This window comes from Maniola hyperantus, chromosome 3 (genome assembly GCF_902806685.2).
Source record: "Maniola hyperantus chromosome 3, iAphHyp1.2, whole genome shotgun sequence".
Taxonomy (NCBI): domain Eukaryota; kingdom Metazoa; phylum Arthropoda; class Insecta; order Lepidoptera; family Nymphalidae; genus Maniola; species Maniola hyperantus.
This window is the reverse complement of record NC_048538.1, coordinates 6,535,622-6,556,995: the sequence shown is the minus strand read 5'-3', so window position 1 is coordinate 6,556,995 and position 21,374 is coordinate 6,535,622. Positions and strand designations below refer to the sequence as shown.

The window sequence follows — 21,374 nt, the reverse complement described above, 5'->3', positions numbered from 1 at the left end:
TATAAATATACTACTTAAAAGAATATAAACACTAAGTATATCTAAGCGAAAACGAATTTACGATAACCTTTCATCCGGGTTCGTTTTCCTGGCAGGACGGATTGGTTCCGGTTCAGTGTTGCCAGAAGGGTACGAAACGTACGAAATTTATCTCTCTCTCCGGTCGTTCCTTCATTGCTGAAGATCGTGGTCCTGGCAAACTGCCCTCGAATGGCTTATCTGTTTCCATCGGCTTCTGTCGGTGGCCATTTTTACAATGTGATGAAATCCACATCTGCTGGACTCCTTTAGCTGGTCGGACCACCTAGTTGGTGAGCGGCCTCTCGGTCTTTTGCCCTCAGTGTTGCCCGTCACTATGAGCTTTTCTAAGCTGTCGTCCCCCCGCCGTATGATGAGGCCGAAATATGAGAGCAATCGTTGGTAACATATGGAGGAGAGTAGAGCAGTGATTCCGAGTTGCGAAAGGATAGACACGTGTGTGCGCTTGGCAGTCCACGGAATCCGTAGCATCCGCCTCCAGCACCACATTTCAAACGCATCTATTCTTTGCCTTTCTCTTGCTTTGATCGTCCATGTCTCTACTCCATACATAAAAATTGGGAAGATTTTTTTTATTTTTTTTTTATTCTAAATTTTTTGGGATCTTTCAATCACCACGTGACTATGTCAGATCCATAGTACCCCAATCACACTTCTCTCTAATTTAACTTAGTACTTACATAATATTCTTACGTTTCTATTATCCCTAAAATAAATTTAAAAAGAGCTCTCGCGGCCGTGGAAAAAGGCACCGCGAGAACGCTTTGGAAAATACCCACATCCGATAAATTAAGGCAAAACCGAGTCATCATTGCGGCTCGCATTTCTTCACTCCGCACACACTCCACCAATAGATGGTGGGTATCTTCTATTAAACCACAAGTTGAACAATTTTTTGAGTCTACCTTCTTCATTAAATATTTAAAGCTATTTAGTGGAGTGTGCCCGGAACGTAGTCTGAGAGCTACCACTACCAATTTTCTACGCAACTTAACATTAGCAAACCAAGGTATACGAGGAGGTTCCTTTTGTATTGTTTTGTACCATACTCCCTTTGATATTGATGTTTCGTTAAAATATTTTTTCCAATTATTATAGATCTGTAATTTATATTCTAATAGTACTTCTGTGTGATCTGGAATAACAAATACTTCAGTTCCCGATAAAGTAGCACATTTGGCTACTCTATCGACCTCCTCGTTACCTCTCACATCGGTATGAGCCGGAACCCATTGCAATCTCATAGACAAACCACTGCTAGAAAGCTGTAGGAATTTCCTAATAATATCATATGCTATCGAAACACCTCTTACACCAGAGGAGGCGCATCGAGCTATATGCTGCAATGCACTTTTGCTGTCCGTTAAGATAACGAACTTTCTTAGTCCTATCTTAGTAGCATATGAAATTGCTTCCGAGATTGCAAAGAGCTCGGTGGACATAATTGTGATATCGGATGTTATTTTAAACATTTCTTTCACCTTGTGACCAGGATCAAAAAAAGCTGCTCCAAGCCCGTCACTGGTTTTAGACCCGTCTGTGTATATTTTATGCCACCCATTATATTTAGTATGTAACATATCCAGTGTTTTATATTTTAAACTATTACTACAAGTATTCTTCTTAGACTCTGTTACGTCTTCAATTTCAGTAGATATAAAATTTGTATCAATTTTTGATGTCCAAGTATTTAATAAAAACATAGGAAGAGGATTACATGAATAAACTTTCTGCTCCCTAACATTATTATAGACTTTAACCAATAAAGGTTGTTTCTTCCTCTCCCAATAAGCTATTTGACAAAAGTTGGATAGTTCCTTTAGTAAATCAATAGTAGTATTATGAGACTGAGCTCTAGCTTAGGGAAGATTAAGGTACGAAATTTATACTGTTTTGTAATTTGTAATTTTTTACTCCTCAAAAATTCAACAAGGCAAATCCAAATTTATATCTGCAGTTTAAAATTCAACAACCAACTAATTTTTTGACCTTTTTACGTTTTGCAGCGTCGTATCTTCTTAGGTATAACTTTTCTTAATTTTTCAGAGTCATTCTTAGGATTTGCCGTACACGGTATACCTATCACCTGACAACGCTGTAATCTGCCCCCCAATTGTGTAAGAATAACCATTTCATGGCTATCGCAATCGTCAAGAAATTCTGCCATTTGATTGGTTGATTCGCTGTTTACATTTTTTCACAGCCAATCAAAGGGCAGAATTCTAGACGATTGCGATAGCCATGAAATGGTTATTCTTACACAATTGGGGGGCTGGTTAGTCAGTTAACAACTCATAAATTCTGTCATGCAAACAGTGCTGTACCCAGTAGGTACCTATTAGATTGTTTTTTTTTTCAAATGGTATTTAGCTACCTACTTATGTGAATTTTAATGTAGGTAACCATTTTTTGTACTTACCTAATTTTTTTGCCATACCTTTACAGGTCTCATGTGTAATATCATACCTGTACTTGCGTGATGTGAAATGCAAAATAAAGAATATGAAAATGAATTTTATTGTGATGATCTTGGAATTCGAATAGAGGGATGGTTTGTAGTCTGTAGTCTGTACCTATTACTGCCGCAGAGTGGCGCACCTCTACCCACTTCCAGATTAAAGCGTGTTTTCCGTTAAATACATTATAATATGCTGAACTATAGGAGATAGAGTAGGTAACGTAGATAAAACTTTGCACAGTTTTATTGCTTTAGTGGATTATTTCACATTATCTAATTTAGCACTAGTGCTTACCTTGAAGAATAATACGTGTTACTAGTCTGTATTCATGTGGTAGGTATTCATACATATGTTAAACACATTTAAGGAAATCGATGTAGGTAAATGTGTCTGTGATAAATTGTATTGTTGTTCAATATAATTTAACTAGGTAGGTATTCAGAAACGCACATGTCAATAGGATAGGGATACATAATGCTCTACCTATTGTATGGTCTGGAGCCTTGAAAGATATGCGTAAATTTTGATTTATCTAAATTATTATTATTATTGTGCCGGCTAATTACAATGCCATTTTGAAACAAGTTATTACCCATAGTTTATTCATTTATCATGGAGCACACCTACGTAAACAACAGTCAATAAATGGTAGTTTTTAATGATAAACGCTTTAATCGCGCCGACTGTTTAGTTTTTCCTTATTTTTAATGCGGCTATCAAAATTCCTTTAACATACATAAGTAGGTACAAGGTAGGTAGTCTGTCGGCGTTGATTTCTTACCTTCTTTGGAAATAAAATTTTCGGTTTTCCTGTGTAAGTGGAGTATGAGGCCATGTTGTCGATTTTCGTTACAACCATAATTTGTTTAAACTCACTTACTCTCAAACGAGCAAACACTATTAGTGGTAAGAATGAGGAATATTATTACAAAGCGTCTTCTAGAATTTTCGGCGATCACGTGTTATAAATTGAAAGTGAATAGATAGTAAATTTTAGCTCACGCCCCCTTGGCGTACAAGAATCACAAAGAAAGTTTCTTTTCGTTTAGTTTTCGTCGCAATAAGCTTTAAATCCTTGGGACCTTTTGGTTCCACGTCACCGACGTTGCGACCGTGCCTCTTCTACGCGCATCTATTGTTTGTACAACTGTTTTATTCACAACCAGCAAAATAACAAATGATATTATATTCGAACACTCATTAAGTATACAGTCACATTTTAATATCGTCGAGGATTATTTCACGATCGACGCATACATCCCCGCGCGAACCTCTTTTCAAACTAAATTTTGGTCCGCATAAAGTGTTGCTTTTATCAATTCAGCCGATTTGTCCCTCACGCAGTCTGACGTCTCGCTCTCTCGGCAAATACGTGCCATAAGCACAAAAGAGATAACATATAACTTGCCTCGCACACGATACAAGTACAAAGATCGTAGGTAAGTACTATATACTTATAACGACGTATGTAGGTACATTGTACGAGACATGTTTTGTGCTCTGTGTAGGTGGTGTAGATAATATTATATTCAGTACAATAGACTCAATAGAGCCTCTACAATAGACGTCAATATCACAGCTGCTAATGAACTAATGCACTGCATTCAATTATAATATTTTTTAACTTTTGATAAGTAATTAACTTGATGTGAATTTATAATTTTGATTTTATCGGACAGAAAAATATTTACTTTAGCTACGAATTGAATGGAAATTAAAATAACTAGGTACATACTATATGTATTTTCATATACCTAATAAAACAAGTATTTACCTAAGTACGCGATATAATAAAATAATTTTCCTGTAAACTCTACAGAGTCAACATAATACTCATCTTACATTATAATTTATAAGTTAGGTATTAGAGGAAGATATCTTAGTACATAACACTGGCACATAATATCACGATCATGCAAAATCCGCTAAGGTAAGATGATTTTTTAGAATTTTCATTTTTGATCCCATTTTATTCAGTTTTAAAATATGGAAAAAGCCGTTCTTTAGCTGAATGTGTGCTGGTTCCAGAGATTATATCTTTAGCTAAGTGATTTTGCCCTAAAGTAAAGCTTTTTCAAAAAAAAATCTTTTAGTCCTACCTAAGGAGTTTCGTTAAATACCTACATTTTTTATAAAATAATGATGAAAAATACACCTTTTTATACGACCCCAACCCACAATTAAATAAAAGAAATAAGCCAAATGTTTCATCAAAATAATGAAAAAGTAAATGATCATCGTGATGACAAATCAACCGAATCATTTGATTTTGCATCGTCCTTTGTGAATAAGGGTAGATGTTACCTAAAAGGTAAATCAAGATTTGTGTGAAAGGATGATTCATGACAATGCACCAAGTGTTTTGTTTCCCTTCCGCGAACCAAGTTAGACTTCAATAATTTTTTTTACTTTATTTTATAAAGATAAAATGTATAATAAGGGATATAAATTAGGTGTTTTATTTGATATAGCTAATACAATCATTACAATTTATACCTACCTATTATAGAAATATGCCAATTATGTATTCTTAGACTACCTACTTAAACTCGTTAAACTAAGATCCTAGGGGGAAATGTAGCCCTTTGGAAATAGAAAGCAATGACACATAAACGTCGCGTCTCTGGTCGCGTCGCCGCGTCGCGTCGTCGCGTCGTCGGTCTTCCGCGTCAACGCAAAGCAAAACGGTCCGACGACACTGACCGTGTTTCACGGCGCCTGCTTGCATATTATCTAGTACTAGCTTTTGCCCACGACTTCGTCCTATGTTATTTCTGAATAACGAAGCTTTCTAATGATGAAAGAATTATTAAAATCGGGTCAGTAGTTTCAGATTTTATCGATTACAAACATACAAATATTTCCTATGTCCTTCCCCGGGATGCAAGCTATCCCTGACGCAAATTACGTCAAAATCGGTTGAACGGATGGGCCGTGAAAAGCTAGCAGACAGACAGACAGATACACTTTCGCATTTATAATACTTATTAGTAGGGATAGTCACGACAGCGCTTAACTGTTTAATTGATCACACACTTTATTTTTTTTTAAATGGTGTTACATTATTCGAGTGTTCCGTAAAGAATCAGAAGCGGAATATAATTTGAATCATCATCATCATCATCATCATCAATCACCGCGCCGGTTTACCAGTTACCACTGAGTACGGGTCTCCTTTCAGAATAGATTTAGGCCATAATATTATAGTCCACTACGCTACGGTACTAGTACCTACGGATTGGCTGACTTCACACACCTTGAAAACATTATGGAGAACTATCAGACATGTAGGTTTCCTCACGATGTTTTCACCGTTAAAGCGTGTTATATTTATATTATATTTAATTATATAGTTATTTAGTTTATTTAGTTATATTTAAGTAATTTCTTAAAAATGTTAAATGCACATAATATTTATGGCTCCGAAAAGTTAGTGGCGCATGCCCGGGATTGAACTGCGGCCCCCAGATCCGGAAGCCAAAGCCTTAACCTATCTAGGCTATCACAGCTTTTTTATAATACCTATACCCAGTGGCGTTCAGGTCATAGAGGCATAAATGCACTGCGTACCCCAGTTGTAATAGCTCAATGCATATTTTTCATTATGACCTGCCAGTAAACAGGTGCCTACCTAATGCCTACCCAGGCTTAAAAGTCTATGCACGCCACTGCCTATTATACCTAATCTAGTAATTAGTTTCATACGCGTTTAGAATAGTATCAGATCTAGAAAGATTTTAAGACGAAGAAGCAAAACTATTAAATACATGAAAAGAAAAAAAGCTCACTAACTAACTTCACCTGCTGGACAATCTTCGTAGAGTACTTGATACAGAACGAATTCCCACGTATACAGCATGTCACCGATTTCTTCAATTTCATATCACGCCTGATACAAATCACTTCACTGTCCACGTACACTAAAACCTCGCTTAGCATACGTCTGTTTCAAATAATAGTATAATGAGTTCTGTCGCCAAGTGGACAAGAAAAAATAATCCGTGCTGCACTAAGCGAAATCAGCACAATCATTTACACGACCGATTTTTTTTGCAATGTTGCGTTTATTAGTAGGATAGTGTATCATGCATTTTAATTATTTATTTAAAGAGCCAAGATAGCCTAGTGGTTAAGACGTCCGCCTCCTACTCGAGGTCAGGGGTTCGATCCCGGGTACGCACCTCTAATTTTTCGGAGTTATGATATCACTCGCTTCGGAGAAGGAAAACATCGCGAAGAAACCTGCATGCCTGAAAGTTCTCCTGTGAAGTCAGCAAATTTGCACTTGGCCAGCGTGGTAGACTATGACGTGGTAGCCAAAACCCTTCTCATTCTGAAAGGAGACCCGTGCTCAGTAGTGAGCCAGCGGCGATGGGTCACGATGATGATGATGATTATGCAATTTAAATTGGCACATAGTTTCTCTAAGAATACTGAATACAGATTCCAAGAATTTATGTGCAAAACAAAAAAAAATAACTTATAAGATTTCGTAATTAATGCAGTCAACGTTTTATAGATAGACTTAAGTACCTATAATAATATGGACTAAAATTTACAAAGATTTTTAAATAGGTAAGGTAGTTTTTGAAGATATATCCATAAATACCACAATAAAGAGACAGACCTTGTGAGTCTTCTATATCTGCCTAGTGCCTACTATAATTAAGTAGCTTTAGAACCATATGTAGGTATTTATTTATTTAAATATCTTTATTGCTTGATACTAAGATAAAGAATCATAAACTCAGGATAGGTATGTAATATATATTACCATCATCAGCACCATCGCGTGCCCTCTTTGGAACCCAGTTTGACCGTTGACCGTTGACGGTCATCATATGAAAACTAAGCCCTCTCCACGCCCTTATATCGTACAACTATTTGCGTCATTGGCGACCATTTGCCTAAAAGAGCTTTAGACCGAACCCTAAGGTATCTTCTGGAATTGGTCTACGAAAAGAGAGAACTCATTTCCAACATCATGCGGAGGAAGCTCACTTTCTTTGGACAGACAGTAGCCTTGTAAGGAACAGAATTTGCCTCGGGTGCGAGATGTTCTAAATTCAAATCAACATTTTATTCCTTAAGGCGTAATGTATTTCAGTACAACATTACAACCAGTATAAGGCTAAGTCATAGGAATGTTATGACGTACTTTAACCCTTAGCTAACAGGTCTGTAATAAGGCATTCTACAGCGAGTGGTGTGAAAATAACATTAAAGCACCGTATAATAAAAGTGACTGATCATTATTTTGAGCCAATTGAATGGAACCCATAATAAATTGATTTCATTTATATTATATTAAAACTACTATAAGTCGGTCAATGCACTCTGAACACCGAATGTGGACGTTATACTCATGTCATGTGACGTTAGTCCTGAGTGCACACCTTTTGACACCAATACCAAATTGCGCTGCTAGCATTAAAATTGTGTGCACGGTGCACGTAAACACGTATGCCATATTATTGCCGACCTAACGTTGGATATTCACGTAAGTACATACGTGACGTAAACGTAGTATGAAGATTTGTTTATCTATAGAGGTACATATTATTATTATCTATATTATCGCATGGTAATTTGATACAGATCTGTCCGTTTTGGTGGATTTTAGCAAATTAAGCTTAAGTACTTAAATATTTTTGATTCAATACTTACAATACAAAGAGGCTCTCTCTACCTATTATATTGATATCACCATTTGAGTACTTTGATATTAGATTTCGTAACTTTCATTTATTTATTGGCAAGTATATAATAGTCTACGTCCATGTTCTAGGCGTAACTTTTGCCTTGTAAATGTAAATGAGCCCTTTGATGCCTAGGATAACGCTACAATGTCCTTAAGACAAACAATTGCTGTCTTGCGTCACTTTTCCCACAAACTTTAAGGCTTTATTCGTAAATGGATTATTCTGAAAACAATAGTTCTCAAGAAATATACCTATTCAGTTTCTATACGGTTACATACGGTATCACAGATTTGTAATAACTACCGCTTTTCCGAAGGGAAAGCTGAGAAGCACCAAGCGAAGCCCGCTAGGTCACTCAAAAAACCATAAATACATACAAAAATATTTGTAAATAGATACAGTTGTACAAAACTGTGCTGCTACTTGTCTTTCATGATTCTACCTCAAATCAACCGGAAGTACCCTATAGGTTTTGAATCCCTTGATGAGTCTTGACACATAGACAGAAAAAGAAGTGATCCTATTAGGGTTCTATTTTTTCAGGAGATGCGGAACCAACCCTAGAAATACCAATAAAACTACCTACCCACCAAGAAGCTCATTTGTAAAACTAATATTCCTCAAGCCTCAGTAATTTTTATAGCCATTGAACTATTTAGGATACAGTTTTTATTATCTACATTGTTTGACACGTGTTGGGATAAATTATAAGAAACTGCGTATTTGGCGCTGAGCAACGAGCAGCGAACGAAAACAACAGAAAATGTATCGCTGACCGTCGTAATTGGAGACTTCGATGAGCTTACGAGACGCGTGGGAAGCTATATGCAAGAATAATAATGCAACAGAGGGAATAAATTAATAATTTATTAACCAATTATTATTACCAACTTATACGTATGTTATTTTTTTCTATATAAAGATCTACGCAGACGATCTACTTTTGAACTGTAAGTAAAGGCAACGTAAAATAATTGCAATTTGGACAGAGTGAACTAGTGTGGGCTTTGATCCTATTAAAATATAACCCCGACCTTATCGGGACTTACAGGTGTTCCACTTCCATAATATTATCCCGTGGGAACTTTTTGATTTTCCAGGACAAACAATAGCCACCAGAATTAACTATATCCAAGCAAAAATTCACGCCGATCTGTTGCTCCGTTGCGACGTGATTGAAGGACAAATCATCAATCTAACAAAGAAGCATACTTTCGCATAAGTATTTTATAGTAGGTAACGGCTACGCGATTAGTGGTGTGTTCGTTGTACTGGTGGGTTGCGGATCAATCCGCCGAATTGGTGTCTACCTCGTGAATGGGCGCCTTTATTTATTAGTTGTATATTATTATTTTAATTTACTAATAAAATTATACATAAATATAATATGTATTAGTATCGAGCCGTTGCTAATGGCTATGTACTAAATAGTTTTATGACTATCAATTATTTGCGACATGTTTAAGACGCCGTAAAATTGTATTTCATTATACCTTGGTCTATTAACTAGGATTACTATTTATGGAATCTTAAGTAATTATATATTATTAACAATAACAATACTTGAGCCTGATCCTTAACATCTACCTAGTACCTAACTACCTACCCAAGTATATTATTTAATCATTATTAATTATCTGATCTATCAGTTCCTATTAGATTTTTAAGACCTAAATCCACGCAGGTATTATATGTAGTCCATACACATGTTTAGACTCTTGAGTTAAGATTAAAATATTAACGTGAACTTTGGTGTAAGATTACAGCAGGAGCCGTATCAACTGCATCAATGATACGGGGCCCGAGACTACAGGGGCCCCGAAAGTGTGTAAGCAGAAATTCCTAAAATGTTATACACAATATTTTATAGATATCAACCTATAAAATATTGTGGATAACATTTTAGCTGGACCAATCTTTTTATTTAAAAATCACATCAAATCGAGTTTATGAATATAATTCAGATTAGGTATTAAAAAAATACGAAAGTCAGAAAAGGAGTCTTTTTTTTGGGGTAAAGTGGGTGCCCAACTGCCCAAGTTGGCAACACATGAGCAAGGATGTCTCAGATTATCCTGCGACGCGTGAGAGCACGTCAGTTATTGCGGGATTCCCCCCGTTTTGATACAGGGCCCCAACACATTTTGATATAGGGCCCGTCTAAGGCTTGCTACGCCACTGGATTTCAGATTTCACTAATCAATTCTCACTATTTTTAGTACCTATACAATAAGATAGAACAAGTTGTGCTTTATCTATCGAGCACGTGCCTTAAATGTCAACACTCGCCGGCGTTGGATTTCAACACAAACAAAGACAACGCTGAATAGATCCTTTCTTACTCGTTTTACTATGATTGTAATCTATACGTCTTATATAATTTTCTATTATAACTTATTTCTTATTAAGTTATGAAATACCTAGGTAAATTAGATTATAAAATAAGTTGAACAAACTTTTGCAAAGTTGAACAAATCTAATGTAACAGGGAAGGCACTGGCTCCCATGACACAGTTTTTACTTTGGGAGCCAGTGGTCAAATTTTTTTTGTGCCAAATCCTTTTTGCAAATAAAGATTTATTTATTTATACGTAGAGTCCTACTTAATTATTATATCTTATTATGATAATTTGGTTGGTATAATAAAGTTCAACTACCACCAAAGAACAGGTCAGAAGTCAGAAAGTAATATTTCTACAAGATATACCTACCTACGTTCTGTGGAAAAGAGCAGCATTAATGAAGGGAAAAGTTGGACCATAAAACTTCAAGGTGGCGTCACCGACATGCTAATGCTCGTAGTGCCGATAGATTTTTAATGTGTATGTATGTATGTGTACCCAAAAAGCTACTGTTATTTCATAATTTTGAGTTTTCACTTCTATCGGCAGTCCCTATCGATTGACACTGCACCCTGTTCCCACATGTCGTCTGTCGACCCGGATATAATAAAATATTCTGCCACTGGAACATCCGATTAAAATCCGGGCCCTACAAACGACAAGTTGTAACGCGGGGTGACCGAAGTGTACCAACAAGCCTCCGCTGTCCGTCCGTCCGCGTCCGCCCGTCCGTCTGTTTGTCAGTAGGTACAGTCTGTCAGTAGTGTATCTTGTGAACTTTAACAGAATTTTCACAGAATGTGTATTTCTACTGCCGCTATAACACCAAATAATAAACATTTCAAAATGGCCGCCATGGAAATGAATAAAAAATTAAAGTGTTATTTCTTGTGCGATGGGACGGAACCTTTCTGTGCGAGTCCGACTCGAACTTGACCGTTCTTTTAGAGTTGTTTTAACTTTTAATTCAATTCGTTTTTAAAACTGTATCGTTACAACGTTACATATTTTACCTTTCAGTCAAAGATCAGTCGCGTTTCTATCTTGTTGAAGTTGCAAAGATTTGCATTTTTTGCAAAATTCTTGGCACCGTGGCATCAAAAAAGTCGGTGGTATATGTATTAGATATACTTATTCATTAATAAAGAAATACATTATGCTTATTAGAATAGGTACAGGACTGCAGATACCTAATTGTTTTGAATTATCTATTTGACCTGTTTCTATGCAAAAATTATGCGAATCAGCATGACTATCCATTCTTATTTACCCATTTCGATTCTTCGAATTACTTTATTAGCTAGAATACTAGGCATTAATATTGTCTCTCTCTATCGGAATAAGACATTTAGGAAAAGTAACCATAGCGTGCTCCCCAGCGCTTTCCGTACAAACTTAGTTTAGTTCTCATTTGAATATTACCTAACCATTCAACCTCAATAAAATTTTGTAGAATTCTAAATAATTTTTTTAACTCTTAATAACTACACATTTTTACAGATATTTTTAGAACTTTACAAGCGTATGGTAACTGGTGAGAAGTGCGCTAGGTTTACTCCTTTTTATATTTTCGTATTGATTCGACTGAACTGTTTACTGATACATAAAGAAATAACATTAGTCATACCTATTTTCCTAGAAATTGAGCAGTGTTGTCTATAAAGACTTACAATAAAGGTAATCTAGTTTGCGTAATGCGTTAATGTTATCGCATAATCGTAACAATAAATCTCAAAGTGGCCTATTTTCAAACTATGCAAGTAAAGCTAGCTACATTTATTTTATCTCGTCTGCACCGGAAATTAACGCATTCCTACACATGTCTGCTTGTAAAAATCCAAAACGTCAAGACAAAATTAAAACATTTGGGTCGAGTTCATTCAGACTACGATCTCAATTTTTTCTAGTGTTTAAAAAATAAAAATCAGCCATTACTTCACAAATCATTGACAAACTAATCAGTCAATTTAGATATTTAATTAATAAAATCTGAATCATCACAGTAGATAATTAGATAGACACTCGGTAGGAAAGGCATTCCGAACCAGTGGTAGATGCATTTGACAATTCAAAAGTACCTACTTGTAAAAGTTTAATTGAATAAAAAGATATTTTTATTTATTTATTTTATATACTATTGCCTTACATAGGAGTACTGTAGGTTCCTATAATAATAAATTAGTGATATTCTATATAGTAGTTTTAGACTCAGATTTTACTTCTGACAGTACATACCTAACGCACATTTCTGACCACTTAGGTACCTAGTGGTAATATATAGGCTCTAGATTCTATACCTACTTTGTTATTTCAATATTAAGCCATAGTTTTCCAAATATTTTTTATATGACCGCCATTCGATAGGACTCAGGAGTAAATCAAAACATGCCATAACAATCGCTCTAGGCTAGCCTTATTTATAAAGTCCAGGGCAAGTTATCAAAACAAAACGTTTAGGTTCCACGGTGTCGATAGAGCACCTTCTGGGTCGTGATTTGTTTAGGTATAGGTATACCTTTTTTTTATTTTTTTTATTCAGATACAAGTTAGCCCTTGACTGCAATTTCACCTTGTGGTAAGTGATGATAGCGGGCTAACCTGGAAGGGCTATGGCAGTTTTTATTAAACCCATACCCCTTTGGTTTCTACACGGCATCGTACCGGAACGCTAAATCGCTTGGCTGCACGGCTTTGCCGGTAGGGTAGTAACTAGCCACGGCCGAAGCCTCCCACCAGACCAGACAAGAAATTTAGAAATTATAAAATTCCAAACCCCTGCCAGGAATCGAACCCGGGACCTCCCACTATTAAGACCACAGCGCTCACCACTGCGCCAGGGAGGTCGTCATACTTACCTATTTATTATGATTCAATAAATCTATTTCATGGGCTTCTCCGTTCATCTATACCTAGACATTCATTACGCATAACACTTAACAAAAAGTATCCCCATACAAGGGAAGAATAATAATAATACTTATTATAAATGCGAAAGTGCAGATTTTGACGAAATTTTGTAACTTACAGCCTTCGAAACTTACAGCCTGGAGACGGACACAAGCTACTTTTTATCTCGAAAATCAATGAAGGGATAAAAAGTAAGTAAGTAGGTACCTATTTATAATCCAACGGATTAAAAAAAAATTATACCACGCGGGCGAAGTCGCGGGTATCATCTTGTCAAGAATAATAACAAAGGTCCATCTATTAGCGGTAGGTACATAAAAATACGATTATCATCATCATCGCCATTTGGAGGTCATCATGGGTAACCTAGCCCTGTCCACCCTTTTATATAGTGCTTTCATTTCATTTGCGTCTTTGGCGGCCTGGAACCCTTTTGTCTTCAATTCTACCTTCTAAAACTAATCTAGGAAATAAGAATTGGGCTCCTCTTTGTAAATTTCCAAAGAAAGCGAGCTTCCTTCGTATGATCGTGGACATGAGCTCTCGAGTCTTTGTGCACCATTTACAGTACCTTCGTGTTCGGTGCAAAGCTGTTCCAGGTTATCTTGAGCATTTTCCTGTAGATCCACATTTCTAAAGCTTGCAGGCGGCGATTTGCTTCCTTTTTGAGAAACCAAGTTTCACAGCCATACAAGAGGGTGGACCAGACATAGCACTTTACAACGTGGCATCTCAGCTCGAGCTGTAATTTGGTGCTGCACAGGGTCTTAGACATCTTGTGAAACAACTTTAGCTTGGCTAATACCGTAATACGGCATTTTATTTCTTGTAGGTGATCAAGATCCGAAATGAAATACCTACCCAGGTACAGGTACTTCATTTTCGGGACCACATTTATACACTGATCTTTAAATTTCAGACGGAAGGGACTTTCAGGTTTCTTCAACTACCATTGGCTTTAGTTTTACCGACGTTGATGGATAAGCCTTTAGCTTGACCAGCTCTGGCTACCTCGGTTAATAGTTGATGCAACACGGTGGCAGTACCAATTAATACTGTATCGTCAGTATATCTGATGTTGTTTATGCACAATCCGTATTCCCTGACAGTATGCAGCCCTGTCGGACACCTCTAGTTATCGGCCGCCAGACCGAGAGCTTATCCTCTATGTTTACGGCAGCTTCCTGGTTGAATTAGTCAAAGATCTGTGTCTTCCGAACCCTTCTTTCTGAGATATCCATAAGAAATTGATGTTTGACCCGGTCAAATGCCTTTTCATAATCTATGAAGCAGAGAAAAATTCGATAGGCAGTTGAATCTTGAACAATTGTGATCAATGATCAATCTGACATTGGAATTTTAGCGCGTGTGGGAGTCATTCCGAAGCCCAAATTGTTCTTTATCATAACTACAAGTATACCTACCGGAAGTCTACTAGCAAGCACAGGGTAATACAGTTTACAGAGAGAGATATGACCATACTGTATATAAAATAATATAAGCACATAGGTAGATACGTACCTGTAATATGATTTTAAAAATCCAACAAGAAATTAATTCTTCACAACAAAACTTAATTTTTTTTGTTAAAAAATAGTTAGGTATCTACTACAAATATGATGTAAAAGTGACGATAGGATTACAAAGTATGAACTTTCATAAACTTTATATCTTGGATTGGAGTAAACCCTAAAAAAGTAAATTTAAGCAAAATTATTTGCATTTGCTAGGAATTCCATATCCATACGTAGAGAGTAGATAGAGTAAGGGCCTGTTTCACAACTTCCAGATTAAAAACAAAAACTTTATCTAACAAGATGTTATGACAGTTTTTGTATTGGGAATCGTAAATCAACGTGGGAATCTGTCAAAATTACAATTTTATCCGTTAGATAAAGTTTATCTGGCGGTTGTGAAACGGACCCTAACCGTTGAGGGTCCCGGCCAATGTGACATTTTTCATACAAAGGAGTTCTTGTGTGACTAGTGCTTTAAAATCTGTTTGCAGGCAGGACATCCCAATAGAGTCGGCATAAAGTTATTTGTTTAAGTTTAGAGGCAGCCCACGCCACGTGCGCGGCCGCAAATTAGAATATTATGGTTTTATTGCCTCTCATTCATTGACCACTTCCCCCGGCCGGTTGACCTCCGCTTAATACGAAACACGACTCCAGTGAAACACAATATGTGTGCAAATGTACTTTATGGTCATTCGGTAATAGCCGTGATTTCGTCTAGATTTTGTGAGTGCTCTATTTATGTGACCTATTGTCCTGCGTGAGCGACGAATACTACGCGACGCGACGCCACAAACGCGACGAACGCGATCAACTCAACGGCATACCGTGTGCTTGCGGCCTATATGGCAGTCTGCGGCGAGACGCAGACTGCCATCGCATTACGTCGCGTCGTCGTTTCGCGTCGCGTCGCGTCGTATTCGTCGCTCACGCAGGACACCGCGTGAGACGACCTACTTATATAATTGTTGTTGTGAAAAAAACTCATGTTAATTGCTCATATTGCAGTTCTAAAGGAACAACTAGATACCTATACTTACCAAACATTTCTTTGATGAATGAATGAATTAAGAAATTAGCTAAATGCATACCTAATTATAGTTCGCGACAGGTCAACATGGCAATCAGGGTGGGGGCGCCCCCGCACACCCAGTCGTCGTAGATAATAATTTGTTTATTTAAGGCTTTACTTTTGAAAATCCTTTGCTTGATAACTATTACTGATTACAAGTTACACGTAATATAACTAGTCATTTCCCGTATTGCTTATCCTCAAATTCTACAAGAATTACGAATACTTGCATTACTTATAATATCATGAATGGATGAGTTAGACTTTACTATTACGCGGTACAGGTAGGTAAATTAACTTTTTTTATTGCAGATTGTGATTCATCGCGATAAATCGGCAAATCAATCAATTAAATAGGCGCCTAACGGTCACCTTATAATCAATTAATTTTAGTGGTAAGACTAAATACCTAGGTATTTATTATCAAAAAAGGCTAAATAAAGATTCTACTATGAGTCTGCCGCTGTTATTAGTACTTATAAAGTTGGACCCTAGGTTTTTTAGACCAGCCCATACACGGCTAGTTCGAGCAATTACCTAAGTATAATATAGAATTTTCATATAAAATGACTAGGAAAGAAAGATTGTAATTTAATCTAAATATATAAAAGGAAAAGGTGACGGACTGATCTTTCAACGCACAGCTCAAACTACTGGACGGATTGATGGGTTGAAATTTGGCATGCAGATAGCTATTATGACGTAGGCATCCGCTACGAAAGGATTTTTGAAAATTCAACCCTTATGGAGGTGAAATAGGGTTTTGAAATTTGTGTAGTCCACGCGGAATAAGTCGCGAGCATAAACTAGTATTATACAATAATTGATGATTGTAGTTCGCTATGCATTACAGTCGCAGCTTCAAACAATCAGTACCTATGACTCATAAATCATGCCTGCTTCAAGCAATCCGTGTATGGCCACTCTCAAAGTTAGAAAAAGTGCAGTTTTCCCTTTATGCGTAAGTAGGATTTCTTTTTCGCTGAGCCATCTATACAAAGAATCACCACTCACCGTTATACTGCATTCATTTGATACACTCACAAATTCAGACTTACCTGAAACAAAATGGCGGAAATCTTTAATAAATCACACAACTGTTTCACTGGGTTGATTCATGTATCAAGTTTACGGCTAGACGAGCCCGTAAAAATATATGTGTTTACATTGTTAGTAAGAGATAGGTATCCCATCACGCGATCAAGACAACCATCAGAGACTAGGTATTGTAATATAAACAATTACTCATAGAGCTAATGACCTCAGTCGCATATTTTGAGTAATTTTGCAGTTTACCTACTTGCCATGATATATAGAACTACTAGCTGCTGCCCGCGACTTCGTCCGCGTGGATTTACATTTTTCAAAATCCCGCGAGAATTTTTTGATTTTCCGGGATAAAATGTAGCATAATGTGTTAATCCAGGGTATAATCTATCTCCATTCCAAATCCGTTCAGCCGTTTGTGCGTGATTGAGTAACAAACATCCAAACCTCCACACATTCACATTTATAATATTAGTAGGATTAGGATAGTAATTAGTTATGGTAAGCCCGTAGGTACAACCCGCACTATGAACTCTTGCCGCGCGATAGTTACATACCTAATTATAAAAATTGTAGAAAACCGTTTGCGCGTATTTTTTTCGCGAGTAGGTAATGTGCGGCTTCCATAGTCACAGAATTCTGCGGAAAAAATGCCGCGGTGAAATTTCGCAGTGCGAGCTTAGCTTTATACCTAGTTAGCTCATCATAAATCAGTGAAAGGCACGGACCCCTGTTTTTAGGTACCTACTTAAGTACTCTTTCATGAGTGGTTTGCATCGGTCATTACATTTTAAAATTAAGTAGTAACTATATTCATAAATCTTAATTTTTTTTAATTGGATTAAAACAGGAAGCTTTATATTTTTTTATGGTCATTAACTATTCACGTCAATATTTTATAGGTTATACATAATTGACTTAATAGGTATGCTGCAGTAGGAAATACACAATATAACAAACACCAATAACATGCTCGCCCAGTTCATGGTCAATGGTCATGTACATTGTACAATGTACAATATGCTCAGTGCTCACAATGTTTTAAAATCACGCTAGTGAAAATAGCACATTTGATTATTTTATTTTATTTTAAAATTAAGTATATCACGATTTCCATAAAACATCAATCTTCTTATACATTTTGATCTATCAACGGCATGGCATGCTGAATGCTTATAGCTAAATTATGACGAAAACATCAGCTAGAAAGGATTTTTGAAAATTCAACTCCTAAGACAAGAGTCAGGGTAAAATAGGAGTTTGTAGTCCACGCCGACGAAATCGCGAGTTATTATTTAAATTTTATATCTATACTATTATATAAAGAGGTAATGTCGTTAAGTTTGTTTGTAGGGGGTAATCTTCGGAACTACTGAATCGATTTTAAAAATTCTTTTACCAGTAGAAAGCTACATTATTCCTGGGTGACATAGGCTATACGGGATCTTTAAAAACCTAAATCCACGCGGGCGAAGCCGCGGGGATCAGCTAGTTTAAAATATTTTGCTTGTATCTATTTTATAGTTATGTAGGTAATTGCATCTTTTGTCGTCGATTCGTCATAGATAAGCAACAAGTAAACCATAAGTAAACATAAGTCAAGGCAGGCGCGTGGTTAGACATACTTCTTGATAAAATACCACATTTATCAGTAATTGCAAATAACGTTTTGATACGAATACTTACCTATCTAATAACTATTTTATGTTAGGTCGGTACCTAAAAGTTTTACCTAATTCAACTTTTGTAATTAACCATACGATATTTTAAAAGCTTAAGTATTTTAAAACAAAATTTTGTAGACCCTACAGTACTTAGTATTCTTTTTTATTCATAAAAAATCGTAGGAATATTTAAGTTCCCAAAAGAATAAAAATATAAAACTTGCCTAAAAATCAATTAAACGGATGGCCGTGAAAGTAAGGCAAAAGTAAACTACTTAGTTTACTTTTGCCTTAGGTACTTTCACGGCCATCCGTTTAATTGATTTTAACGAAATTGGAACAAAGATAGCTTGCATCCCAGAGAATACTTATTATCCCGGAAAATTAAGGGGTTCCCACGGGTATTTTAACTGATTCTGATGAAACAGCTTGAATCTCGGAAACAACTCGGAAAAACTTTAGATGCTAATCCACAAACCAGAAAGTATGTGATGCTAATCAAAGCGAAGGCTAACGAACAGACAATCTCGGCGGAGCACCTTTTATAATGAGTAATAAAGACAGTGAAGTACCTACCTACCTAATACTAATATTTAGTAGGTACCTACCATGATAGTGATTTTGTTAATGAATGACGTCGATAACATTCCTGATATATATACATATCTACCTAAAGTAAAAATATAACTCTTGGTTTGTATCTTTTTGCTATCTCGTTCTCATAATCGATTTACGTGAAATTCATGGATTATAATTTACTTATCTAGGTTAATCCGTGAATTTCGGGAAAATCGTTTTTTGTGTACGTTTTCTTGAAAAATGTAAATGATCCTCGAGTAAAGACAAGCTAATTGCTTGTAACCTACCGAATATGAAACGTGGAGTATTTCGGTATTTTAAAAATAATGTTCTGGATTCGAACAGAAATTGAACTGTTTATTGTCGTCGTAGGTACTAGGTAGGCAGGTCGTAGTAGGCGCCTCGGTGGCGCCTGCGGCCTAACAAAGAAGACATTGTTTCTATTTACTTACAAGGTTCGTTTTATTCTCGGATGTCAAGTTAAAATATTACTTCTAATATAAGTATGGGCATTTTATCGCGAAACATTATTTATACAATGTAATGGTAGTTTCAATTCCATATTCGAACAGCTGACCGCGCGTGGCCATGAAATTACAGTACGCCGTACGCGGCCGAAAGTGATGTACCTACATCGGCCTTTAGGATGACATTTCGGCTTTGTACAGCGTTGTCTATGTCACTCATACCTGTGCTAATACCTATATGACGTTTTGACGGTCTAGACGACAAAGACAGTGCTCTACAAATTTGCTATCTCCTTCTAAAGGTCGATGTACATTACTTTCGGGCGCGTACTGTACTTTGTTCGGAGTCTCGACTAGGTACCTGAGTGTTATTGGGATTCTTTTAATTTAAATATATAAAAGGAAAAGGTGACTGACTGACTGACTGATCTATCAACGCACAGCTCAAACTACTGGACGGATTGGGCAAACATATTAATATTACGCGGACCACATTCTATTTGGTAAATCCACAGGCTAAATAAAATAAAAAAAAGCTTGGATTTGACTCGCTCCAGCAATGCACGGGGCTGCAATGGCTTGTATAGTACGGTATAATAACATAGTAAATTGAAAAATTAAAAAGAGCAACCGCCGAGTTTCTTGCTGGTTCTTCTCGGTGGGAACGGCGTTCCGAACCAGTGGTAAATTAAAACTACCTGACTATTCATAAACACTTGTAAAAAGTTTACATGAATAAAAAAACATTCTATTCTATTCTATTCTATTCTATTCTATTCTATTCTATTCTAATGTCATGAACCCATCGCCGCGCCCGTCCACCACTAAGCACGGGTCTTGTCTCAGAATGAGAATGGTTTAGGGCATAGTCCGCCACGCTGACCTAGTGTGAATAGACAGACTTCACACATCTTTGAGAACATTGTGGGGAACTCTCACACATGCAGGTTTCCTCGCCATGTTTTTCTTCGCCGTTAAAGTAACTATTCAATTGCTTAAAAGTAAAACTCATATAGGTACACGTAACTCTGAAAATTGAGATCGAACCCCCGACGGAACGAATAGGAGGCCGACGTCTTAACCTCTAGGCTATTGCCGCTTAAAACTTGTACTGAAATTCGGCTCATAAGTTTATTTTATGTCTTAGATTAGAGCTAGGCTAAATTTTCGGAACTTGGATTTGTTCCAAAAAATACATTTAAAGGGATCCTATTCGTTATTCGCGAAGGTACATTAGCACTATTCACATATATTGTATCTACTGTTTGAGTCTGTGTTCTGGAGGTATCTCTAACAGACTTAGATTTCTAGAACAAATATCATCCCCCTAGGGCCTAGTAGTATGTTACTCCTGCAGAAGTGCATTAGAAAACACGCGAGGACGAATGGTTGCCATTTCTATTCGTTAAGGATATTCAGGCGCCTGATAAATGTATGCCAGCAAAATGCCTTACGCTAACACTTGCATGACTTCCTTAGCATGGCATTCTATAGTTGCACTTCCTAGGGTTCCGTACCCGAAGGGTGCTAACAGGACCCTAACTAAGACTCCATTGTCTGTCCGTCCATCCGTCTGTCT

General features: G+C 36.7%; 1 protein-coding gene across 9 annotated transcripts in view; it reads right to left on the bottom strand.

The window, feature by feature from the left end:
- Positions 1-21,374, bottom strand: part of Sarm (sterile alpha and armadillo motif) — a 90,722-nt gene that overhangs the window by 51,392 nt on the left and 17,956 nt on the right. For 2 of the 9 annotated variants that reach the window (XM_069509585.1, XM_069509586.1), the window contains exon 1: positions 6,300-6,452. The exons of 3 other annotated variants lie outside the window; for them this stretch is intronic. In XM_069509585.1, coding sequence (XP_069365686.1) covers positions 6,300-6,437 — 138 coding nt within the window. In that variant the 5' untranslated portion in view covers positions 6,438-6,452. Of the gene's footprint in view, positions 1-3,279; positions 3,778-6,290; positions 6,453-21,374 lie in introns of those variants that run through there. 4 more of the 9 variants (XM_034984390.2, XM_034984392.2, XM_069509584.1 and 1 more) reach the window with 3 other exon arrangements.